We start from the raw sequence: 25,922 nt of genomic DNA, 5'->3' as shown, positions 1-25,922 counted from the left end.
GGAGTTATCCACCTCCATTGCCACTGGGACCCAGGGTGAAACACTGTGGTTTGGCCGATCACATGGCGGTCCATTTGATCTTTCAGACTTGTCTTGGCCTGCAGTGATGAAGTCAGCTAATACTGGCCATAGGCAAATGTGTGAAGTAGAATATAGTTATTTTCACCAGTGTCTTGCCGTGTCCATCACACTGGCAGTTCCTCCCAGGTCCTGTGAGGCCTGCTTCTGTACACCTTTCTGGGCCTGTCGTCCCTAGTAATTCTTTATCTCATCAGACTTAGCTCAGGTGGGCCTGTTTCCTCAACGTCTTCTCTCTGTTACCTAGGTAATCTGACAGATGTGTACACCCACTGATACTGATGGGCTTTCCTTAATTGATGATCATGCCTGAATCCTTTTTCCTCCTCCAGTGACTCATGGTGATTTTACTGGAACCTTCCAAGATGGCCAGCTGTCTACTCACAGGGCTATTTGCAAGCTGTCGTTCACATAGATCACATGTGAATACTTTATTAAAGCAAGACAGTAGGACTCTTGTCCAATATCTAAGTAGGATTCTTGTCCAATATCTAAGTAAGATTCTTGTCCAATATCTATTCAAAATTACTTAAATAGGAATTCAAGCAAGACATTAGAAGTATATAAATGCATTGACATGAGGCTCATTAGAGCTACAGCTCAGGTATATTAAAATATTAATGGCAGCAGTTCGAGTTCTGGATACTAAGAATGGTCTACAGTTAATTAAGGTAGAGATCTCTTAACTTTTCTTAACCAACCATAAGTTTTAATCACTTGTGTATTCAGAAATGACATAATCAGGCAATAGTTTTGTATTGAAAATCTGTTGAAAAAAATGCTCTGATTTTTAGTTTGGTGGAGTTTGGGATGGACACGTATACACTGTTATATTTAAAATGAATAACCAACAAGAACTCACTATATAGCACATTGAATCCTGCTCAATGCTGTATGGCAGCCTGGATGGGAGGGGAGTGTTGGGGAGAATAAATAGATATATATGTGTGGCTGAGTCCCTTTGCTGTTCTTCTGAAACGGTCACAACATTGTTTGTTAATTGGCTGTGTGTGAGAGTCGCTCAGTAGTGTGTGAGTCGCTCAGTCGTGTCTGACTCTTTGCGACCCCATGGACTGTAGACTGTCAGATTTTTCCATCCATGGAATCCTCCAGGAAGAATACTGAAGTGGGTTGCCATTTCCTTCTCCAGGGGATCTTTCCGACCCAAGGATTGAACCCAGGTCTCCTGGATTGCAGGCAGATTCTTTATAATCAGCTTTACCCCAATACAAAATAAAAAGTTAAAAGAAATTCACGTCACTCTGCTATATAGATAAAAGGGGAAAGTTTTCTTCTAGTCATTCGTACTGTATTATGAAGTGCTGAGTATATATTTCACTGCAAAATTTACTTTTTCTTCAGGTGAATCTCATTGCATGTAAAGGTCTAGTTCTGATGAAAATTTTGAAGCGCGGTAATATTTTAATGTTTAGTTTTCAGTAAAAACTGGTCATTTTACCCCCGTTCCTTTATAGAAATGAAACCTCACCTCCCCAAATGCCAGTCCACGCCTTGGCTGCTAGCTTGATTAAGATGAAGGGATGTGTGCTTAGCAATTCAGACACTGCGACTGTGTGTACCAGGAACCACCTGCTTTCCTTGGGGGCCTTTCCTATTAAAATATTAATCAGACTGTTTGTTGTTATAGACAGAATTTCCATGTGAAAAATTTGGCTAACATACACACATGCCTCATTTTGCCATGCCCTGTATTTAATACACTAAGAAAATTGCATTTTGGAATGCTCTTCAGAGCTTTAAGCTTCCACCCCCAATTAGTGTGGTTTATTGTTACTAATTAAATTTTGAAGACTGAGACGGCCAAGTCATATCAGTTTCAAAGTGCTTTGGGAGTTGTGAGGACTTATTTTTGAGGATACTACTCTGTTTCATTCCTAACCGTCTTGCCAGTATGATATTAACTTGATATACTGGTTGTTCATCTCTCTCTAACTTTACGGGCAGAGACGGCAATGCTATTTAGACGTGGTGTTTTAGAAATATGCCAGGGAGGTTTTTGTATATGCTATGATTGATAGAATTTTGTTTTGAGAAGTCTCTAACTTTCTAAACTGTAAGATACTTTTAAAAATATCCACTTGAAAAAAATCTGATAGTTAGATGAAAGAAAAACTTGTCTATGATTTAAACAAATGAATAAAATGAATGTTTCTTATATTCTTTACCATGAAATCTATGTCCCATATGTTTGTGTGTCTAATAACCTGCATTTTTAAGGTACTGCTTTGGAATATAACCTAGAGTAAGTATACATTTATGTTATTGGTATTTTTAAATAAAAAAGAACCTATATGATGTATTCATAAAGTTTAATACTGGGGAAGTAAGCTGAGACTCTGCAGCTGCGCTAATGGTCACTAACAAAGACTGTGGGAACATTAAGAATACTATTGTGAGAAAGTTTAAGAAAACCTTTGTTCATTTCTTCCCATGCCTTTTAATGACGTTTTCTGGAGGAAAAAAAATGTGAAGAAAAAACAAAACTTATATTTCCTTTCATGAAAATGTCTATAGAAGTGGATGACTATCAGGTTGTGAACATACTTGAGGAAGTAAAGTACCACGTGAGGATCACATCCTTCATTCTGGAACTTCCTGGCTCTCTTAGGCACAGCGTCACAAAAAGGCAAATAAGATGGAGAGAAAGAAAACGAGGTGGAGGTTTCTCCAAGTACAAACTGTGTTCAGATTTGCAGGTACATTGAGTTGATTTAGAAAATCGTGAAATACTATCCTTTGGTTAGAGGATTCAGAAGGGGAGTTGTGCTTGTCAGCCAACCTGTTTCTCTCTCTCCCCGCATCCATCCATCCATCCACCCATCCTTTCAAACAGAATTTTGACAACAGCAATGTAATGTGCTTTTAAGGGATGTGTACAGACATTCCTAGATATTGGTGCCTAAAATTATGACTTTGATTTTTAGATAAACACAGATTGGCCTGCCCGAATCTAAGGTCATATGGTCCAGACACATCCTTCAGACTGTCTGTACACAGATTTCCTGCAAGCTCTTGACCACATTTAGGTAGAATACAAAGCAGAAGATAGTTTTCCATGATAGATGCAACCTCTGGTCTATAAATTGCTTCTCTTTAATCATTTTGGAATCCATAACTAATAGCTAATACTGGATATAAATTTGATTTTACAGGTGCACTAGATTTTTATCTCTTTATTCTTAATTCATTTTTACTGTTGGAACAAAACTTGGTAAGCACTTAAATTTCTTCTCACTGCCCTAGACCCATTTGATATTGAACAAAGTTGACTTTGGATTTCAAAAAATATCAGCAGTGTTTTTTTTTTTTTATTCTTTTATCCGTCTCTTATCTATATACTGCTAGATATTGTGGTATTTTGAAAAATTATGTGTCTCAATATCACTATGTCTGTTAGTGACAAACTGGATACTGTATCTTTAATGCTAACCGGGGAGGGAAAAAAGCACTGAAGTTTTCGTAAGGTTACCCAGTGAGAGGCCTTGATCTATTCCAATTCCTTGATGTAATAAGCTGGGGAGGCATAAAAGGAAAAATCTTGTGTGTGAAATAATTTTGGAGGAGATGACTGTGAAGTCTTCCGCAGTTCATCTGAGTCAGAATTCATGCACTCTCCCCACTTCTTTTCTTTTAATGCCTGCTTTCATTGTGCTTGAAGACTTTTAAAATGCTCATTAGAAAGAAAGTTTGGTTCTGGACATTTTGTGCGTGAAGAAATGGTAGTTGGTGAGAACTGAGTATGCAGAGAGGAATCTGCAGCTGGATAGAAATAGTGAGAACCAAGGCAGATAGAAGCAAAGCCATGCCTAATCAGGGAAGGATTTTCTCAAACGAATTCCAGAGTGAGCATGTGCTCGAATCACCGACAGATGTCTTTGAATGTGGGCACAGGGCATACCACTTGGGAAAACTAAAGCACATTCCGTCATATCAATACACGAGTGAGTACGCCATCAGTACACATGCTGTTTAAAACAACAGTAAAGAGATCATATACATCCTTCTGTTTATTACTGATGGCCGTTTTGTTGCAAAGTGTGTATTGGGGTTGAGTTGGTTCTCGGTGGACACCACAGACATGTGGGACTCAGCTGGAGGACAGCTGTTGGCCTTTTATGCACAGCACAATGTGTCTGGGGAAGCAGTGAGTGAGCGCTGTCATGCTGGCCACCTTAGTTAGGATTACAGTAACCCTCGCTCTGATGGTCTTTCCTACCTTCATCAGATGATGAAATCCTGAATTGCGGGACTGCCATGTGCTATTTGTAGGTGGCCCTGCTGTGACCTCTGTGAAGTAATCTGGAAGCTCCTTTTTATTTTTGTTATGTCTCTCAGGGAGAAACATAATGTCACCCTAAGCCTGGTTCTTATTTGAGGTTAATGGGAATACCACCCTTTGTATGAAAGTAACTAACTTACTACAAATTGTCTACTCATAATAATGAGGTTTCACTTAGGCGATCCGCTACTTTGCCCTGCTTGAAGGCACAATATTTTTTCAGCTTTAACTTTGTTCTGAGTCCGTATAAAACCTTTCTCCATCCTCTGTGTGCTGAATGACATGTGGGATTTGTTTGTATTGTTTTCTGAATTGAAAAAGTAAGATGTTTGGCAGCATTAGAATGAAGAATGGTCACTTACATGGTTACGTAAACATTAGAAAACTGGCTCATGTCACTTTTTTCTCTTCTCACCTAATGTGTCAATGTGTAAGGTTTTAAGTTTTTGATTGTGATATTTAGGTTACTTAGTTTCAAAATGTAAAAACTGTCTTTCTTTGATTGTAATATTAGGTTACTTAGTTTCAAAATGTAAAAAATGTATTTTTTTTTACTAGAATGAATATTTTATACAAGTTTTGAGGATTATGGAAATTTTTTGATCACTTTTGCTTTTCTTAAATCTGATTTGTTATGTAAGTAGTGTACTCTATAACAGAGACTATATCTTTCTTAAATTTTTAAATTGTTTACTGATTTATAGCTGTTGTGTTAGTTTATGGTATGGTGGTGGTGGTTTAGCCGCCAAGTCATGTCTGACTCTTGCAATCCCATGGACTGTAGCCTGCCAGGCTCCTCTGCTGTGGGATTCTCCAGGCAAGAATTCTGGAATGGGTTGCCATTTCCTTCTCCAGGGGATCTTCCTGATATAGGAATCAAACTCAGGTCTCCTGCCTTCCTGCAGATTCTTTACTGACTGAGCTGTGAGGGAAGTAATTCAGTTATACTTATACATATACATATGTTATCAGTCCTGAATATTCATTGGAAGAACTGATGCTGAAGCTGAAACTCCAATACTTTGGTGACCTGATGCGAAAAACTGACTCATTGGAAAAGACCCTGATGCTGGGAAAGATTGAAGGCAGGAAGAGAAGGGTACCACAGAGGATGAGATAGTTGGATGGATCACTGACTTGATGGACATAAGTTTGACTAAACTCCGGAAGTTGGTAATGGACAGGGAGGCCTGGCGTGCTGCAGTCTGTGGGGTCACAAAGACTTGGACACAACTAAGCAACTGAACTGAACTGATGTTATATATATATGTATTTTTTTCCACTATGATTTATCACAGTATATTGAATATAATTCCCTGTCCTATGCAGTAAGACTTTGTTGTTTTTCTGTTTTAAATATAGTAGTTTGTATCTGCTAATCCTAAACTCCTAATTTATCCCTCCTCCACCTCCTTTCTCCATTAATAGCCCTAAATTTGTTTTCTGTGAATGTTTCTGTTTTGTAAATAGGTTCATTTGTATCATATTTAGATTCCACATATAGTGATATCATATGATATTTGTCTTTCTCTTTCTGACTTCATGTAGTATGTTAATCTCTGGGTCCATCCATGTTGCTGCAAATGGTGTTATTTCCTTTTTATGGCTGAGTAGTACTCCACTATATACATGCGCGCGCACACACACACACACAGAGGCTTCCCTGGTGGCTCAGAGGTTAAAGCAACTGCCTCCATTGCGGGAGAGCAGGGTTCGATCCCTGGGTTGAGAAGATCCCCTAGAGAAGGAAATGGCAATCCACTCCAGTATTCTTGCCTGAAGAATCCCATGGATGGAGAAGCCTAGTAGGTTACAGTCCACAGGGTCGCAAAGAGTCAGTCATGACTGAGCGACTTCACCGTCATATACACACCACATCTTTTTTTTAACAAGCTTTTTATTTTGTATCGGGGTGTAGGCGATTAACCATGTTGTGATAGTTTCAGGTGAGCAGCTAAGGGAGTCTGCCGTGCATATACAGGTATCCATTCTGCCCCAACTCCCACCCATCCAGGCTGCCATATAACATTCAGCGGAGCTCCATGTGTTGTACAGTAGATCCTTGTTGCTTATCCGTTTTAAATATAGCAGTATGAATATGTTCATTCCAAACTCCCTTCTTATCCCTGCCCTCCATCCTTCCCCTGACTGCAGCCACAAGTTCCCTAAGTCTATGAGTCTCTTTCTGTTTTGTAAGTTAGTTTGTATCATTTCTTTTTAGAGTCCACATATAAGGGATGTCACTTGATATTTCTCCTTGTCTGTTTGACTTACTTACTGACTTCACTCAGTGTGACAGTCTCTAGGCCCATCCATGTTGCTACAAGTGGCATTACTTCATTCTTTTTAATGGCTGAGTTGGAGAAGACGATGGCACCCCACTCCAGTACTTTTGCCTGGAAAATCCCATGGATGAAGGAGCCTGGTGGGCTGCAGTCCATGGGGTCGCACAGAGTTGGACACGACTGAAGCGACTTAGCAGCAGCAGCAGTGGCTGAGTAATATTCCTGTGTGTGTGTGTGTGTGTGTGTGTGTGTGTGTGCGTGCATGTCAACCACATGTTTATCCATTCCTCTGTTGATGGACATTCAGTTTGCTTCCATGTCCTGGCTTTTGTAAATAGTGCTGCCGTGAACATTGGGGTACTTGTAATTTTTCAAATCAGTGTTCTCTGGATATATTCCCAGGAGTGGGATTGCCAGATCATATGGCAACTCTGTTTTAAATTCTTTAAGGAACCCCCATGCTATTTCCCATAGTCGCTGCACCCATTTACATTTCCACCAACACTCAACACCATAGGAATTCCTTTTCCTGGCATTTGTTATTTGTAGACTTTTAAATGATTTATGTGAGGAGATACCTCATTATAGTTTTGATTTGCGCTTCGAAGACTATATCTTAGCTGAGTGTTTTATTATACTTAGCTGAATGAAATTTATAAAAGCTGTAATTCTCTAATGGGATTTTAAAAGAAGTTTTTGAGAGAAATCCATGACCATGCAGTCACACCTGGATGCCATATCTGGCTTAATCCCTGTGTTGTCTGTCTCTCTAAGGCTCTTCTCTGAAGTGGGGATAATAACCCCTACATTTCAAGGCTATTTTGAGGATTATGTAAAGTGATGTATGTCAAGCACAGAATATAGCATGTGACATAGAGGGAGCATTCAGTAACATCAGTAATTGATGTTAGTTTTACGCTATTATTTTAGTTATTATGCTGAACTCTGAAAGGTTTCCCCTCACCACCCCCCCTTCTTAAAGGACAGATACTTATAAAAAAGTATGTGTATATATATTACATATAGGAAGCATTATAAGGATTATCCCTACCTTGGAAGCAGAGTAGCTACCTGATCACCATCAATAAAGTTTTTCTAGAGGCAGAAGAGTATAATTAAAAGCCTTGAATCTGAAATCAGACAGTCCTAGCTCTGAATCTTAGTTCAGCCACTTAAATATTTTGTGATTTTAAGTGAGTAGCGTACTTTCCGAGTCCAGTTGCCTCATCTCTAAAATGGGAGTGATTAGGGAGAGGGAGAGGGTGGGATGATTTGGGAGAATGGCACTGAAACATGTATACTATCATGTAAGAAATGAATCGCCAGTCTATGTTCAATGCAGGATACAGGATGCTTGGGGCTGGTGCACAGGGATGATCCAGAGAGATGATATGGGGTAGGAGGTGGGAGGAGGGTACAGGATTGGGAACTCATGTACACCCGTGGTGGATTCATGTCAATGTATGGCAAAACCAATACAGTATTGTAAAGTAAAATAAAGTAAAAATAAAAATTAAAAAAAAATACGGACTTTTGGACTCAGAGGGAGAGGGAGAGGGTGGGATGATTTGGGAGAATGGCATTCTAACATGTATACTATCATGTAAGAATTGAATTGCCAGTCTATGTCTGACGCAGGATACAGCATGCTTGGGGCTGGTGCATGGGGATGACCCACAGAGATGTTATGGGGAGGGAGGTGGGAGGGGGGTTCATGTTTGGGAACGCATGTAAGAATTAAAGATTTTAAAATAAAAAAAAAACTAAAAAAAAAATAAAAAAAAAATAAAATGGGAATGATTAAAAACCTACTTTGGAGCTCAGCCTGGTGCTCTGGTGCTCTGACAACCTAGAGGGGTGAGGTGGGGTGGGGGAATGAGGAGGGAGGTTCAAGAGGGAGGGAATGTATGCAGACTATGGCTGACTCATGTTGTAAAGCAGAAACCAATGCAATGTTGTAAAGCAATCATCCTCCAATTCCTGCCCCCCAAAAACAACAACAGGAAACCAAACACCTACCTTGAAGAGCTATTATTAAGATTAGAGGTAATATTTTGAAAAATGCACAGTGCCTGGCGTTGCTAGTCAGTAGCAGTCCATTGTCTGATTTACTTTTCTACTTTCCTCTCTCTGTTCTCTGGTTAATTTTTATTTATTTTTATAACTTACCTTTAACTGTAAACACTCTTATGGTTTCTTTTTGGCTCCTTATGCTTCCTTTTCACATTTCCTTTCTTGTTTGCTTTGATTTGCCTTTTTAATGACTTTTAATAACCAACTAATTGACTGTAAAATAGAGAAATGGGTATAGGAAAGAAAAGAAGCAGCTGAATATCTTGATAGCTTTTAAGCTTTTAAATATGTCATCAGACAACCTTTGCTTTCAGTAACTGCATTTCCTTTATATGATAATAATAGGGATATAAATATAGTGCTGTGGGTGTTTGATGATAATGTTGAATTGATTTTTGTAGTACCGATTTAGAGAATATGCTTTCAATAAGTATTTTGTTTAGACAGTGAATTCACATAGTGGTTTTCACTTGACCATTGAATTTTCTTTTAAAGTCTTTTTTTTTTTTAAATGTCTAAACATTTATCTGTAATCCTTTAAATAGTAGGTTGTAATTTAAAGCTTTTTTCTTTTTTTAATTTGCCAGCCAAATTAGAATTGTGTTCTAATAAGGATTATAATGTTCAGGTTGTATTAGTTACTTCATACGGAAATATTCTATAGTTGGTTCCATAGTTAGATTCTGTAAATTGTTTCACTTTTATGGAAGACAAAATACAGCTTACCTATTTACCATAAAAGGACAGGACATTATACAGTCTGTACTTCCTTGCCTCTATCTAACATAACTGTTTCCACAACTGGAAAATGTCAAGGTTAACATGTTGCCAGACTGTGTTTGCTGACCTTGAAGGTATAAATCAAGAAAGGTGAGCAGTGCAAGGAGGAGCCTGGGCAGAGCTGGCATACCTAGTGTGATTTCCCACCCTCAGTTCAGTCAGAGAAAATGCTCTCTTTTGCTTAGTATATACATATATTCTGAGGTTTGGCTCATCATATATTACTGGCAGTTTGCTTTGAAATAATTTTGTTGTGCACTGAAAAATGCTGACTTGTGGAATCATAGAATTTTGGAGTTGTGATCCACGAGATTAATCTAATGTCTCTTTAAAAAAAATTAATTTATTTTCATTGAAGGCTAATTACTTTTGCCATACATTGATGTGAATCAGCCACGGGTGTACATGTGTCCCCCATCCTGAACCCCCCTCCCACCTCCCTCCCCATCCCGTCCCTCAGGGTTGTCCCAGTACACCGGCTTTGAGTGCCCTGTTCCTTAAAGATGAAAAATTAAGGCTTAAAAAATGGAAGTGATTTGATGGAGTTTATACTCTTAATCTGGAGACCCCAGACTTCTTTCTTACTAGTAGTCTGCTATTTGTGGCCCTAAAGGCTCCAAAGTGCTTTGTACTTTTCCTGTATTTGTTATGTCAAGGAAAGGAAACTTAAAAAAAAAAAATTAATAAGCAAAACTGCTAATCCAAAACAAAGGGACAGATTATAAAGATGTACTATGTATTATGTGATTCAAATTATATAAGGATTTTTAAAAATTATAAAGTAATACATAGCTATTTAACAATCCCACTACTTAAGACGATGCATTTTTAAAAGCATATTAGTACTGTGATAATGATCTGTTCTGTGTTCAGAGCAAAATATATACATTGCAAATTGATCTTATAAGAATGGCTTCCCCAAGTGGCTATGTAATGGTCTCTGTTTTTAGGAAAATTAAAAATGCTTATAGAGTCTTAAGTTCCACCTTTACAAAGTATATGAATGGGAGTAGTATTTAGTTTTTGAAAGATGGTTGCTATACATAGAAATTAAATTTATTATCAGAAGCCTTATATGGAATATCAAGAATCTGTCCTTGTATGGAATTACACAGAATAGCGATTGCTTTTGGGCACTTCGTGTTTTGAGTAACTTACATTAGAGATGTAAAGGTATACAGACAACCAAAAAAGCTTTGTCTAAATATATATTGAATAATTAAAATAATAATATAATTAAATGTTTTGGTGAGCACCTCTTGTAGGGTAAAATGTAAATATTCTGTCTTAGCATATTGTATTGGGCTGATTTGTTAATATGATTACATTTCCACTAGACTGACTTTGACAACAAGAATCAATATTATGTGGTTTTACTGCCCTAATACCCTGGCAGTATAGCAAGCACTGTAGTAAATATATAGGCAAAGGGGACTAGTGGTTCCTTGTCTATTCTGTTTCTCTTGACGATCATGAGGTCTTTTGATAGTCTCGAGCTTATCAGATCGTCTCTGTATCTCTCTCCTTTTGACTTGCTCAGGCACGAAGTGTTAGTAACGCATAAATAGCAGATCACTTTTTTTTTTTTTGAATGGGAGGGAGGGTGGATGCATGGCTAAAATATGAATGAAGTACACATGAGGCAAGGAGAAATTTATTGCTCTTTTCCAGAAAGCAGAGATGAGGTTTCAGTATTTGTTTGTGTAATGGAAGGAAAGGGGCTCAGTGAATATGGGGAGGAAACAGGCTTGATGTGAACAATGAAGGCCAGGCAACAAGGAGCATCTTTGGACACACTCAGGCAGGAGTGGGCAAAGGCAGTGAGCAGGGCTAAGGAACATTTCATTGAGGAGATTAAAGAAAAGCAGGAGATTTCTGTGGGAGGAAGTAGTTAAACGCACCATCTGTTTAGGTCGCTAGTAGACTTTAAATGACTTCAGGATATGTGTTTTAACCATTTTGAGGCTTAAATGGTAAAAACAGCCTTCTTTACTGGGTCATAGTCACATTTTGTGTATTTCTGGCTATTTTTAGGTTTATAAAGTATTCACATATCATGGTATTGTTTCTTTGTTAGCGCATCGAGAGGGATAGTTTTCGTATAATCCTACGTGCCATAGTGAAGACAGCCATAGTACAGTTTCTCCCTGCAAGTTTTGTAAGCTCTCTAACAGGAAGCCATGTATTGTAAATCTATCACTTCCTGAAAAGTTATTCGAGAGAAAACAGTATTTTTCAGCTGAATGAACTTTACTCTCATGTTATTTGTGCACTCGACTTAAATATTCTTTTGGTTTAGTACATTATGAAATTTCGAATACACAGTGTTTTATTTAACCACCTCTATTCTTGGTGCAAATAGAAAAAAATGAAATTAATTTATGCTTTCACATAGGTATATTCAGTTTCAAAAAATAAAAATTGTTTCTAAAAGATCCACAGTTGAAAAATAGGCAAAAGGTATGAAAAAGTAGTTAAATCAGCTGACCAAAAATGAAAAGATTTATAAACCTGTGAGGCTCAATTTCCTTCATACAAAGAATGCAACTATGATATATTGTTTCTTTCATCCATCACATTGCGAGGATAAAACGCAGTTTTGTGGCTATAGGGAAATTGTTCATGTCAGGGTATGGCTACTTTGATATACCATTGATATGAGAGTATATCAGAATTAAAAATGCACCTATCTTTGATACAGTGAATTCAATTCTAAGGATTTACCTCCAGAGATATGGGTGCAAGTTTACAATGTTTACTTTGATATTCAGTATATTTTGCCTCCAATCTATTTATTCACAGACTATTTAAATAAACCTTAGCATTCCTCTGTGTATATGTGTGTGAACTTAAAAAGTATAAAAGAGTGTCTTTATTTGGCATGTATCTTTGCACAAATGTACACACGCATACACGGACACACCCACACAACTCTATACAGACAGAATACCGGAGCTCTAGAATATAAGGGAACTTTCTGTTCATTGTATTTTTGTCATTCAGTTTGAGTTTTTGTTTCTCTCAAGTATACGTGTCAATTTTTTTAAAGTTTTAAGTGTTTTTGAGATATATTACATGCTATAAAAGTGTCAATTCCGTGGGTTTTTTAGTATGTTTACAGAACTGTGTGCGTCTCCATGTGGTCTAATTTTGGAATATTTTCATCGACCCCTGAAGAAACCATATACCATGGACAAACTCCATCAGCCCTCACTCCTCTAGCTCTAGACAGCCATAGTCCTACTTGCTGTAAGGACATTTGTCTATTCTGAAATTTCAGATAAATGGTGTCATGCAACATGTGGTCTTTTGTAACTGGCTTCCTTCACTTAAATAGTTTTTTTGAGGTTCATTCATGTTGTATTACACCCTTCATTATTTTTTGAATTAAAAAAAATCAAAGTGATAATAGCAATTTCAAAAGCACTTATCCTGTTTAAGTATATTGTACAATTATTGTGAAATGGAAGGGAATTATCGAGGAATTATTTCTTGTCAGTAGTTACCATTCCTTGAGCATCTTTGATGTACTGGTCATTCTGTTCGGCTTTATGTATGTTATCTCACTCAACGCTTACAATCTGTGTAATAGTTAATATTGTATTATTTCCACAGATGAGTAAACTGTGATATGATTATTTTGTGTGTCAATTTAGACGTAAAAATGTAAAGTATAAAAATAGATGTGTGGAGATGCACACTTTACAGCCAGTTAGAATATGTTAAGGGTAGCATTACAACAATGCATAGTGGACATGTCATTTACTAGCCAGACAGGTCTAATAGAACTTTTTGCAGTTATGGATATGTCTGTAACTGCTTGTCTGTTATGGTATCCACTGCTGGATGGAGTCCACTGAAGATAAGAGAGGAAGGTATTCAGCTGGTTATTGATTAGGGTATGTACATGAGGAAGATACCCCAGGTCAAAGAAAGAATGACCTGAAAGGATTAGAAGTGCTTAATTGAGTGCTTGGCATTCAAATAGCAGTAGGCATAGTGTCTGTTCCTATCAGCCAGCCTGGAAAATCTCAAGATTCATGTGGCGCACTGGGTGGAGGACACATTAAGGGTCTTATCTCAGCCATTAGGAATAATTAGTCCTAAGTTGAGCACTACCCCACACCCTCCTAAAATATCTTAAGAGCAAGTCATTAAAGGATTTAACTGTTTCCAAATAACTGTGACCAAGAACAAAACTCAAGATTTATGAGCATACAGAAATATCCAACATCCATCAAGGTGAAATTCAGAATGTGTGATATCCAATCAGAATGACCAGGCATGCAGTAAGAAACGAGAACAGTTGAGTTGACCTGTAATGAGGAGATAATCAATTAATACTTAATGAGAACTGACAAAAGCTGTTAGTTGGCAGGCAGTGACATTAGAAAGCATTGTTATAAGTGAATTCTGTATAAGTTTCACAAGAGTTAGAGACATGGAAAAAATCAAATCAAATTTCTAATTATGCTATAATAATTACATGTGTAAAATTTACTGGGTGGCATTAATAACATATTATACATTACAGAAGAAAATATTGAACTTGAAGACATAAGAACAGAAATGATCCAAAATGAATCATGGAGAATAAAGGGTGTTTTGTTTTTTTTTTTGCAAAATAGAAAATTACTGAGTTGTGGAACTACTTTAGGTGACCTACTGTATAATAATTGGAGTTCCCAAAGAGGAAAGGGAGAGGGAGAAAATATATTTCATGTAACTATGATTAAAAATTTTCTAATTTGATGAAAACTATAAATACACAGATCAAAGAAATTTAATGAAGCCCTAGTAAAAGAAGCGTGAATAAGACTACTCTAAGACACCTCCTAATCAAATTCTAAGCAGACACTGAAGCAGTACTCATTGAGCCAACTACTGAAATAAAATGATCCATCCGCCTAGAAATTGATACCCAGAAAAAAATAACTTTAAAAACAAAGGTCAGAACTTTTTTAGACATACATTTTTAAGAAAAATATTTAAAATATATTTTCTATAAAATATATAGAACTATAATGGATGACAGTAATAGCACAAATGTTAGAGACAGGGAAGAAACAGAAGTATACTATTGAGGGATTCCATTTTATATGTTAAGTGGTATAATATCACTTGAATGGAGACTGTATCAATTTAAAGATGTTTACTATAAAGCCTTTAAACAAACAAACAAGCCAACAATGGAGGGAAGATGGAGTCTTTTTAAAAAACTGAGTTGATTCAAAAAAGGCAGAGGAAGAAAAAAGAAACAGATAAGGAACTATTGAGGGCTTTTCTGCTAGCTCACTGGTAAAGAATCTTCCTGCCAAGACAGGAGAGCCAGGTTCAGTCCCTGGTCTGGGAGGATCCCACCTCCTGCAGAGCAGCTGAGCCTGTGCTCTAGAGCCTGGAAGCCGCAGCTGTGAGCCCACAAGCTGCAGCTGCTGAAGCCTGGGCGCCTAGAGCCTGTGCTGCACAAGAGAGACCCACACACGGCAGCTGGAGAGTGGCCCCTGTGTACCTCAAGTGGAGAATAGCACCCGCAGTCACCAGGACCCAGCGCGGCTGAAAATAAATAAATAAAAGTATGAAAAAGAAACTATAGAAAAAATAGCAAGAGGACAGATTTAGTTCTGAACTTACCAATAATCATCTTAAATGCAAACAATCTAAATATGCCAAATGAAGAGGTAGAGGTTTCAGACAGGATAAAAAAGCAAGAAACAGCAATATGATGCCTCTAGGCATTGACTATAAAGACCAAATCAATTAAAAGAGTGGAAGACTAATGGTAACCAAAAGAAAGCTGGAATTACTGTCTGATGAAATAGATTTCAAAGCAAAGAATGCCAGAGATAAAGAAGGTAATTTCATCATGGTAAAGTAAGCGTAATTCTAAATGCCTCGTCCCTGCTAGCAGAGCTTCAGAATACACCAAGGAAAAACTGATAGAACTGTGAGGAGAGATTATGGAGACACCTGCATAATTACAGCAGGATATTTTGATACTTTGTCTCAATAACTGTTGAACAAGTAGACAGATAAATCAATAAAGGTTTATAAGACTGGAACAACACTGTTAAGCAGCTTGACTCTTGCCCAACAACAGTTGAATTCACATTCTTTTAAAAGGCACACAGATTATTTACCAAACATATAAAACATATTCTGGGACATCAAATAAGTTTTGATAAACCTAGGAATAATCAAGTCCAATGAAGTATTTTCTGACCCTAGTAGAATAAATAAGTCAGTAACAACAAAAAGATAGCTGAAAATCCCCAAGTATTTGGAAATCAAACAACACACTTCTAATGAAGTCATGGACATGAATTTGAGTAAACCCCGGGAGTTGCTGATGGACAGGGAGGCCTGGTGTGCTGCAGTCCATGGGGTCACAAAGAGTCGGACACGACTGAGCAACTGAACTGAACTGAACTGAAGTAAGCCATGGATCATAAAAGGGAGCAAAAGCAAATATTAGAAAGTATTTTGAATGAAACAAAAATGGACTCTTGCATAGGGATAACCCAGAGGGATGGTACGGGGAGGGAGGCGGGAGGGGAGTTCAGGATGGGGAACACGTGTACACCATGGCAGATTCATGTTGATGTATGGTGAAACCAATACAATATTGTAAAGTAATTAGCTTCCAATTAAAAAAATAAATTTAAATTAAAAAAATAAAATTAGGATACTTGCACATCAGATATTAGGAGGAAATTTATATCATCGTACATCTATATAGGGGGAAAAAACAAGCAAAAATTTAAACCAATGGCTTAAATTTCTACCCTTAAGAAACTAAGAAAACAAAATCAAACCAAACAAAAAGGAATAAATAATTAAATTTAAGTAAACAAGATAGAAAATGGAAAAAGAAAATTGATTAAGTAAAAGCTCTTTTTTTTATATAAAAATCAATACAATTAATAAATTCATAGACTAATAAAGACAAGAAGATACAAATTGCCAGTGATGGGAGTGAGAAGGGTGACATCACCACAGAGTCTTACTACAGAGATAATGAAGGAATGTGTTAAAACCATTCTGGATGTGAAGGATATGTTCATTATCTTAATTCTGATTTTACAGCTGTGTACCTATATCAGAAATTACAAATTTGTACACATTAAATGTCAGTTATACCTCAATATGTCTATAAAAATTTTTAAGTAGCCACACATGTGAAAAGTAGCTGCAGAATTAAACTATGGAGCAGTGTTAGATCTTTGAGGGTTAGAATCATTTTTAAATATCTTCTGTATAGAATGGAAACAGTAACACTTGACTAATATTTGTTTAATAGAGGAAATGCAAGATACAACCAACAGGGTAGGCATGGATGTATTACTGGCTTTTTAAGGATCTGTGTTTCCTACTATGAAAAAAAAATACATTACCTAAAGTACCTTTTACCTTTATAATTCGAAACATAGAGACTATATTCTTCATTCAACTACAATTTGCATTTATTTGGAAAAGCAGTCTGTTGAAGTTAGTGTTGAACAGATTTAGCACAATTAATTAAAAAATAACTTTGAAAACTGTATGTTGCTAACAATGAAGTCCTTTCTTTAGCATCTTTAAAAATAATACTGATCATCTTTCTCAATAAAATTCAAAAATATTTTCCATTGGTTCTGTTGATAGAGTCCCCTTGTTTATTCCTCATCTCCTCAGAGTCTCTACTAACAAGTCTTTGCTTCCTTGACCACTTTGTGTAAAACCATCCCTTTATCTCCTTATCCTACTTTGCTTTGCTTCAAAATTCATTACTGTCTGACATACTAATTTGATACCTTCTCTTGCCTTACCAGAAGATGAGTTCCACAGGCAAGGACTTGGTCCATTTTGTATACTGTTTTAGGTTCTACAGTAGTGCCTGGTGCATGTTATGTGGGAATATTTCTCGAACGAGTTGATCACTTGTACTTTAATAATATCCCTTACATGTTTCCTCCTGTTTGCACAGATTTTCATGTCTTAAAACTATTAAAAAAAAAAGTGAACTTCAAATATTGGTGATTTGAGAAGATTTCATAAAGGCAGAGTCTACTTGCTTTTAAACAAAGGTTTTAAAAACCTTTACAGGTTTCTCTGTCTCTGGATGAGGTTTTCATATCTACATCACTGTCATGAATAACAGAACAAAATAAAAATAATCTGCTAAATCCCTGACACTGCAAGTATTTTCTCATTTAATCTTCCCAACAATTCAAAGTGAGGTGTAAAGTGTAGATCACTTTACAAATAAGGGATCCAAGATTTTAGGGGAAATTATAAAAAACACATCATGTCTGCATCTCCGTTGCTACCTTGCAAGTAGGACATCAGTACTATCTCTCTAGATTCCATATGTATGCATCAATATATGATCTTTCTCTTTCTCTTTCTGACTGACTTCACTCTGTGTAATAGGCTCCAAGTTCTTCCACCTCATTGGAAAGCATCAAAAGTCACGCAGAACTAGATTCAAACCTTTATTTGCCTTATTCCAGAGCTTGAGTTCTTAAACATTATATTCTTTCCCAGTTTCAAGTGTATTATTCATGAAGATAATTGTTAGTTTCATGTGAGCACAGATAGGTCTAGCATCTGAGGATGGAGCATAGATACATTTGGAGGGAGACTTTTGGAAATTTTCTTTGGAGAAGATAGAGAACCTAGGAAGGACTTGTGTGACGCTTCCGGAGTGGTTTGTGAATGGATTTTGTGAGGGGATAATGACTTGTGCAGGGAAAGAATGAAATACTGCGCATCTGGAAAGCTTGGCATTGCCCCAAGGGGATTCAAGGAAAGGGAAATAAAAATTGAGCTTCTTGATGTGGATCATTGGCTAGCAAATTATTGCCAGTAAACAAACTCGCTTGGAATTTATAACTGATTAAGCAGTAACTGAAAATTATTCTTTATGCTTTGTCACATTTTCAAAACCAGTGACATGAACCTTATGCATCATGGATCAGGTATTTTTAAAGACAAGAGAGATTGGGAGAGGAAAAGAAGGAGATAGGAGAGAAGAGTGTGTGCATGGTTATTAGATTTGATATACTTTATAATGAAAGATTTCATATATTACTTTATAAAAAATTAATAAAAGTGTTTGTTTTGTAGTAATCGATACCCATCCTTTTAAAAGGATGGACTTCCCTTTGGCTCAGATGGTAAAGAATCAGCCTGCAGTGCAAGGGACCTGGATTTGATCCCTGGGTCAGGAATATCCCCTGGAGAAGGAGATAGCAATGCACTCCAGTATTCTTGCCTGGAGTATCCCATGGACAGGGGGGTCTGGAGGGCTACAGTCCATGGGGTCACAAAGAGTCGGACATGACTAAGTGATTAACACACACATCCTTTTAAAAAATTAATTTAAACTAAAAAAAAAAATGTAGCTGCCCCATTTCTCCCACCACTCCTGTAACATATCTGTTCTCAGTATCTGTGAGCTCAAATTTCTATTTCTCTTTCTTCCTTCTTCTTTCTCCCTTCCTCCTCCTCCTTCACATTCCACACGGAAGAGATCATATGATGTTTGTCTTTCTCTGACCGACTTATTTCACTTAAAGCTTGATGTCCTCGTGGTCCTTCCATGTTGTTGCAATTGGCAAGATTTCATTCTTTCTTATGGCTGAGTAGTATCCCCCAACCTGTGTGTGCGTGTGTGTGTCTGTGTACACCACGGTTTAATCCTCCACTCATCTACTGATGGACACGTAAGTTGTTTCCATATCTTGGCTATTAACAGTGCTTCATGTATGTCGTTTCCAGTTAGTGTTTTCATTTTCTTTGGATGAATACTTGGACGTGGAATTGCTGGACCATATGGCAGTTTTATTTTTACTTTTTTGAGGTGCTTCCATGCTGTTTTCCATAGTGACTGCACCAATTTGCCTTCCCACCAACAGTACACAGGGGTTCCCTTTTCTTAATATCCTCATCAACACTTGTTATTTCTAGTCTTTTGGATGATAGCCATTCTAACAAGTGTTAGATGATATTGTGTTATGGTTTTGATTTGCATTTCCCTAATGTTGAGCATACTTTCATGTATTTGTAGGCCATTTATTTGTCTTCTTTGGAAAAATTTAATCTTCTGACCATTTTTAAATTGGATTATTTGTTCTTTTGATATTGAGTTGTAGGAGTTCTGTTTATATTTTGGATTTTAGTCCTTTATCAATTATGTAATTTGTAATTATTTTCTCCTATTCAGTAGGTTTCCTTTTCATTTTGTTGATGGTTACCTTTGTTTTTCTGAACTTTTTAGTTTACTGTCTCACTTTATTTTTGCTTTTGTTGCTTTTGGTGTCAGATTTTTAAAAATCACCATGACCTATGTATAGGAGCTTGCCAACTATGTTTTCTGGGAGTTTTATGGTTTCAGGCCTTACATTCAAATATGTAATCTATTTTAAGTTAATTTTGTGTGTGATGTAAGACAGTGGTCTGGCTTCATTCTGTTACCTGTGTCTGTGCTATTTTTGCAATACCATTTATTGAAGAGACTGTTGTATTCCCGTTGTGTATTCTTGGCTCCTTTATCATAAACCAATCAACCATGTATGCATGGGTTTATTTCTGGGCCCTTTTATTCTGTATCATTCTCTGTTCTCTTTTTATGCCAATACCATACCATTTTAACTACTATAGCTTTGAAATATGGTTTGAAATCAGAGGGCATGATGCCCATCCTCTTTTGGGTTGGTAGGCTTATATATCTCTAAGTGACTCAGTTTGTGTTTATAATGCGTATCTTAAGCCAAGGTGGCAAATCTATCAAGCTTGATTTGTAATAGCAAAATTTTTACATTTTCCTTAGGTCAGCTGGAATTTGTGTTGGTAATAGCTGAACACTATTTTGTAAAACTGCTTTTGTGGTTCCTTGTGATCAGTCTTTAACAATAGTTGATGACTGTTCACTTGTCATTTGTCTGTGATGTGAGGATATTAATTTTTGTGTTTAATTCACGCTGTTATTGTTGACATTGGAACACATTTTGCAACATCTGTTTTATTGATTTAAAACAGTTTTATGGAGATCCACTTCCTTGGCATAACTAAGCTTTTGGTCAGGATTTGGGTTTGGATTCTTTTCATATACGTCTTAGTATATTGTGTTTAGTGTGATGTGTTTTAAGGGAGTGTTTTTAATCCAGATTTCCTATATGTTTTGATGCTTGCTTTTAGAGGATTTTTTTTTTTTTTAATAGGGAGTCTATATCCCATACAGGAGGATTATATTTTTAGGGGCCTTTCTTATTGATTATAATTGGTTGTCAATTGGGCTGTGTTTTATATTTTCAAATCTGGTTATCTTGAAATAATAGTTATTAAGCTTTATGATTTTTCTCCTGACTTCACTATATAAAAGCCATTGTCTTTGTTCTTGAGTTAATTGCTTCTTCAGGAATTCTTAGATATAATTTTAACAATTGGCTGTTCTTTTTTGAACCCTGTTACCCTCTACTGGTCCCATCACTTCATGGGAAATAGGTGGGGAAACAGTGGAAACAGTGGCTGACTTAATTTTTTGGGGCTCCAAAATCACTGCAGATGGTGACTGCAGCCATAAAATTAAAAGACGCTTACTCCTTGGAAGGAAAGTTATGACCAACCTAGATAGCATATTCAAAAGCAGAGACATTACTTTGCCAACAAAGGTCCATCTAGTCAAGGCTATGGTTTTTCCAGTAGTCATGTATGGATGTGAGAGTTGGACTGTGAAGAAAGCTGAGCCCCAAAGAATTGATGCTTTTGAACTGTGGTGTTGGAGAAGACTCTTGAGAGTCCCCTGGACTGCAGGGAGATCCAACCAGTCCATCCTAAAGGAGATCAGTCCTGGGTGTTCATTGAAAGGACTGATGCTAAAGCTGAAACTCCAGTACTCTGGCCACCTCATGAGAAGAGTTGACTCATTGGAAAAGACTCTGATGCTGGGAGGGATTAGTGGCAGGAGGAGAAGGGGACGACAGAGGATGATATGGCTGGATGGCATCACCGACTCAATGGACATGAGTTTGATTGAACTCTGGGAGTTGGTGATGGATAGGGAGGCCTGGCGTGCTGTGATTCATGGGGTCGCAAGGAGTCGGACACGACTGAGCGACTGAACTGAACTGATCTGAACCCTCTAGTGAATCGATATACATGCACACATGTATATATAGTGTTATACATCTAAATATGTATATATATACACACATATAAATTGTATAATGTATGTAGTTTTATTTATTTGTATATGTGTAAATATACAGACTCATTTATGCCTTGATATAACTTTTTGAGAGACAGGGAATGTGATATGTATATGACTGGTTTTATACACCTTTTCATTGCTTCAGGTATAAGGTTTAATAGTGGGCATTTTAGTTTGATAAGACACACAAATGATGATGTCAGTGTTCTCTTGCAAGTAATGTGTTATCTCCTTTTTATAGGTCCTTTTGTTCTGCATCACAGCTGCCATGTACATGTTCTTTTTCAGGTATGTCCTATCTATTTACTTTAATAGAAAAAAATTCTTCCTCAGTAACTTTAAAATCAGCTGTATAACTAATGTGTTTTCTAAATTATTATTCCCCACAAATGACATGGTTTTTTGTTGGATTTGTTTTGTTTTCTGGAGTGCTCAGAGATAAGTCACTGCTTCTTAGTGAAGAGACAAAGAGAGGGAAGGAAGATGTGATTTTTTTTCACATTATGCTTATAAGTTCATCTTGGAAAGCTGAATATATAAATTAATAGTCCTCAGATCTTGATAAGTGAATTTTTGCTTTTTTGGCCCTCAGTTTAGATATTCATCACTCTCTTTATAAAACAATCAACATTTCAAATTTAAATGAGAGAAAAGTGATGGTAGGGCTTAATCTAAGTCTTTTGCAAAGGTAACCTAGCACACTAATCACCTTCTGTAAAACATTAAGTTAGTTTGTGATGTCAAAGTTGTATTTTTCATTGGCACTGAGACTCTCAGGAGTGTGGGGGAGTGTTAGAATGGCTGAAAATTGTAATGCCAATAAATATGGTGTCTGTCATTGTTGCATAAACACAACAGTATGGGAGTAAGATTTTTGATTAGGAAGAGTCCACTGTTTCATTTGAAGTAATGCTAGTAATTCCTGTTTGTTTCAGTCTTATTACACTCATCTGAATAGACTTCTTTCTTAATTTTTCATGATATAGGCAGAATTCAATCACAGCAGAAAGTACAAGTCTTTTAAAATTAAAATTCACAGTGATTGACAAAGACAGGTATGGATTTTAGTGAGATGTATTTGATAGATATCTTTTTTGTTTAACCTAAATAAGACAGTCAACCATAGCAGAATGTTTAAACAACTAATGTCCTGTTAGAACGTTCTAATATATATTTGATAAGCAGATGACACCACCCTTATGGCAGAAAGTGAAGAGGAACTAAAAAGCCTTTTGATGAAAGTGAAAGAGGAGAGTGAAAAAGTTGGCTTAAAGCTCAACATTCAGAAAACGAAGATCATGGCATCTGGTCCCATCACTTCATGTGAAATAGATGGGGAAACAGTAGAAACAGTGGCTGACTTTATTTTTTGGGCTCCAAAATCACTGCAGATGGTGATTGCAGCCATGAAATGAAAAGATGCTTACTCCGTGGAAGAAAAGTTATGACCAACCAAGATAGCATATTCAAAAGCAGAGACATTACTTTGCCAACAAAGGTCCGTCTAGTCAAGGCTGTGGTTTTTCCAGTGGTCATGTATGGATGTGAGAGTTGGACTGTGAAGAAAGCTGAGCACCGAAGAATTGATGCTTTTGAACTGTGGTGTTGGAGAAGACTCTTTGAGAGTCCCTTGAACTGTAAGGAGATCCAACCAGTCCATCCTAAAGGAGATTGGTCCTGGGATTTCTTTGGAAGGACTGATGCTGAAGCTGAAACTCCAGTACTTCGGCCACCTCATGAGAAGAGTTGACTCATTGGAAAAGACTCTGATGCTGGGAGGGATTAGTGGCAGGAGGAAAAGGGGACGACAGAGGATGAGATGGCTAGATGGCATCATAGACTCAACAGATGTGAGTTTGAGTGAACTCTGGGAGTTGGTGGTGGACATGGAGGCCTGGTGTGCTGCAATTCATGGGGTCACAGAGTTGGACAGGACTGAGTGACTGAACTTAACTGAAGAATGGTGATATAATTTTAACTTCCTTTGACATTATAAAAAATGGTATGTGCAAATATAAAATGATGTTATTTTAATTTTTCATGTAAAGGACGGACAGGCTATTAGAAGGAAAAAATGGATGAAGTTTTTAAGGTGGAGAGGACTTATTCATAATGGAGTGCATGGTATTTTATGTCGGCCATTAGTGATTGAGAAATCATTGCAGCTACCTGGGGGCATTTGTGGAATCATATGGCCTACTGTTTCTAACCTACTTTCATATATACTTTACAACTCCTGTGGTTGCTTTCTTATATTTTGGTAATTAGGGGTGTGGTATGGGAGTTGAGAACAATGACTTTCATTTTGTCAGTTTCTAAAACCTTAAATGTATTCAGTTGCATTATTCGGACAGTATTACAAGTTCATGTAGTTTATCTTTATCCTCTGCCTAATCTGAAGATACCTAGTGGGAGAGATGTACAAAAAAGATAAAAACTTAGAAACATATCTTTTCTTGGCTTGCATAGGAGGAAAGTACAATGTCAAGTAAAGTTTTTTTGTGTGTGTGAGAATTCCTACCAAACGCAGGTTGTTAAGTGAAACAGTCCTTCCCAGTATGGCACTGTAAGACAGCGTGTTTGATCAACATTTAGCATCTCTTAGTCATCAGGAGTTTTTGAGGTTTGAAAACAATTGTGTTGAATATAGTGATAGCGCCCAATGTTAGTCAGGGTCTCAGGGTATTGTACTTTGAAAACTGCTGCCATCAAACTAGTATTTTTGGTGTAGAAGGAAAATCAACCCTATAAATACGTATTTTGGTGCAGAGCTACGAAACCTTTTCCTGTTTCAGTCGCAAAGTCTAGGTTAAAAACAACAATTTAAAATACTTTCCAGAAGGCTCAATACAAGGTTTTAGTGCCAAGATAAACATTTTCCATTTTCTGAGGAAAGGGGTTGTTTTTCTCCAAAAAGGAGCACTATCACCAAATTCCTAGTATTCTTGGCAGAAGTTAGTTTGAATAACTCAACAAAAGAGGTTTGGTTAATGGTAAAATAAAACCATTTATAATGTACTGCAACCAAAGAAAACAGTGTTATATGTTTGTCTGAACTCTAGCATGTGTTTGGAATGCACAAACAAGCTAGTAGTTAGCAAGTCCAATTGTATTAGAATATTTTGTTTTTGAAATTCAGCTTTATTATAAATACAGATATCTTAGGACTTATTTATTCCATTTATTTATAATTACTTTAATTCTAATTGCATAAAATTAGATCAGTAAATATCAAATAATATTGTCCCTATGATTCCATTTATGGTAACCTTTACTAAGAAGAGGATAAGGGAAACATTTTGTGTTAGAAATGAATCAACTTGTGTTTTTATCCTAACCCATAAATGGAAAAAAGGGAAATGAGACCCCGTTTCAATACAGAGAAAATTTGCCAATTTTATGTTTTTTTAAAGAAAGGACTTAGGAAGTAGTTCCATAAGTATTTCCTTAAAGTGACATAGGATGTGATAGTTATAAAGTGAATTTACTTAAAAAACAACAGAATGTTCATAGTATTGAAACCATGGTTATTAAAATATGTAGTGAAAATATCTTACTTTTGCATAGCTCTTAGTTATTTTATAGGTATAGGTCTTTTCACATTATCCCATACATGGTCTCTTTTTATCTTTTTTATTTTTTAAATTATGAAAGTGTGATATCATATTTACAGGAAACTTGGAAAATACAGAGCAGTTACATACAGTTCCACTATTTATTACAGTTATTTTTTTAAGTAGATAAATTAAGATTTTTAGTTGGAGTTTCAATATCAAACTCTCAAAAATTAATAGAATGAATATACAGAAAGGTCAAAGGATATAGTAGGCCTGAAAAACACTGAATCAATTCAACATAATTAAGATTTATACAGTTTTCACACAACAGTAGGCTACAAATTCTATTCAAGTTCCCATAGACTATAAACTAGGAGACACTGGAACATATCCAGGGACATAAAACAAGGTATGAAAATTTCATGGTCTAAAGGTATTGAAGTCATACAGAGTCTGTTCTCTTTTCACTGTGAAATTATGTTAGAAATCATTATCGAAAAGTATTTGAAAATAACCCACATATTTTCAAGCGCAATGCAACCTTTACCAAGAAAGACCTTTGACTTAGCCATTGAAAGCCTCAATAAAATTAGAAGGATGAAAAAACACAGAGGGTGATTGCAGAGAAGGAAGTATTTAAATAAGGATTTAATACCAAA

General features: G+C 36.6%; 1 protein-coding gene across 1 annotated transcript in view; it reads left to right on the top strand.

Moving 5' to 3' along the window:
• TMEM135 (transmembrane protein 135) overlaps window positions 1-25,922 on the top strand; it is a 268,804-nt gene that overhangs the window by 165,307 nt on the left and 77,575 nt on the right. The window contains exon 6 of the mRNA XM_069564786.1: window positions 21,948-21,994. Coding sequence (XP_069420887.1) covers window positions 21,948-21,994 — 47 coding nt within the window. The remainder of the gene's footprint in view (window positions 1-21,947; window positions 21,995-25,922) is intronic.

This window comes from Ovis canadensis, chromosome 21 (genome assembly GCF_042477335.2).
Source record: "Ovis canadensis isolate MfBH-ARS-UI-01 breed Bighorn chromosome 21, ARS-UI_OviCan_v2, whole genome shotgun sequence".
Classification (NCBI taxonomy): Eukaryota; Metazoa; Chordata; class Mammalia; order Artiodactyla; family Bovidae; genus Ovis; species Ovis canadensis.
This window is presented reverse-complemented; position numbering and strand designations above follow the sequence as displayed.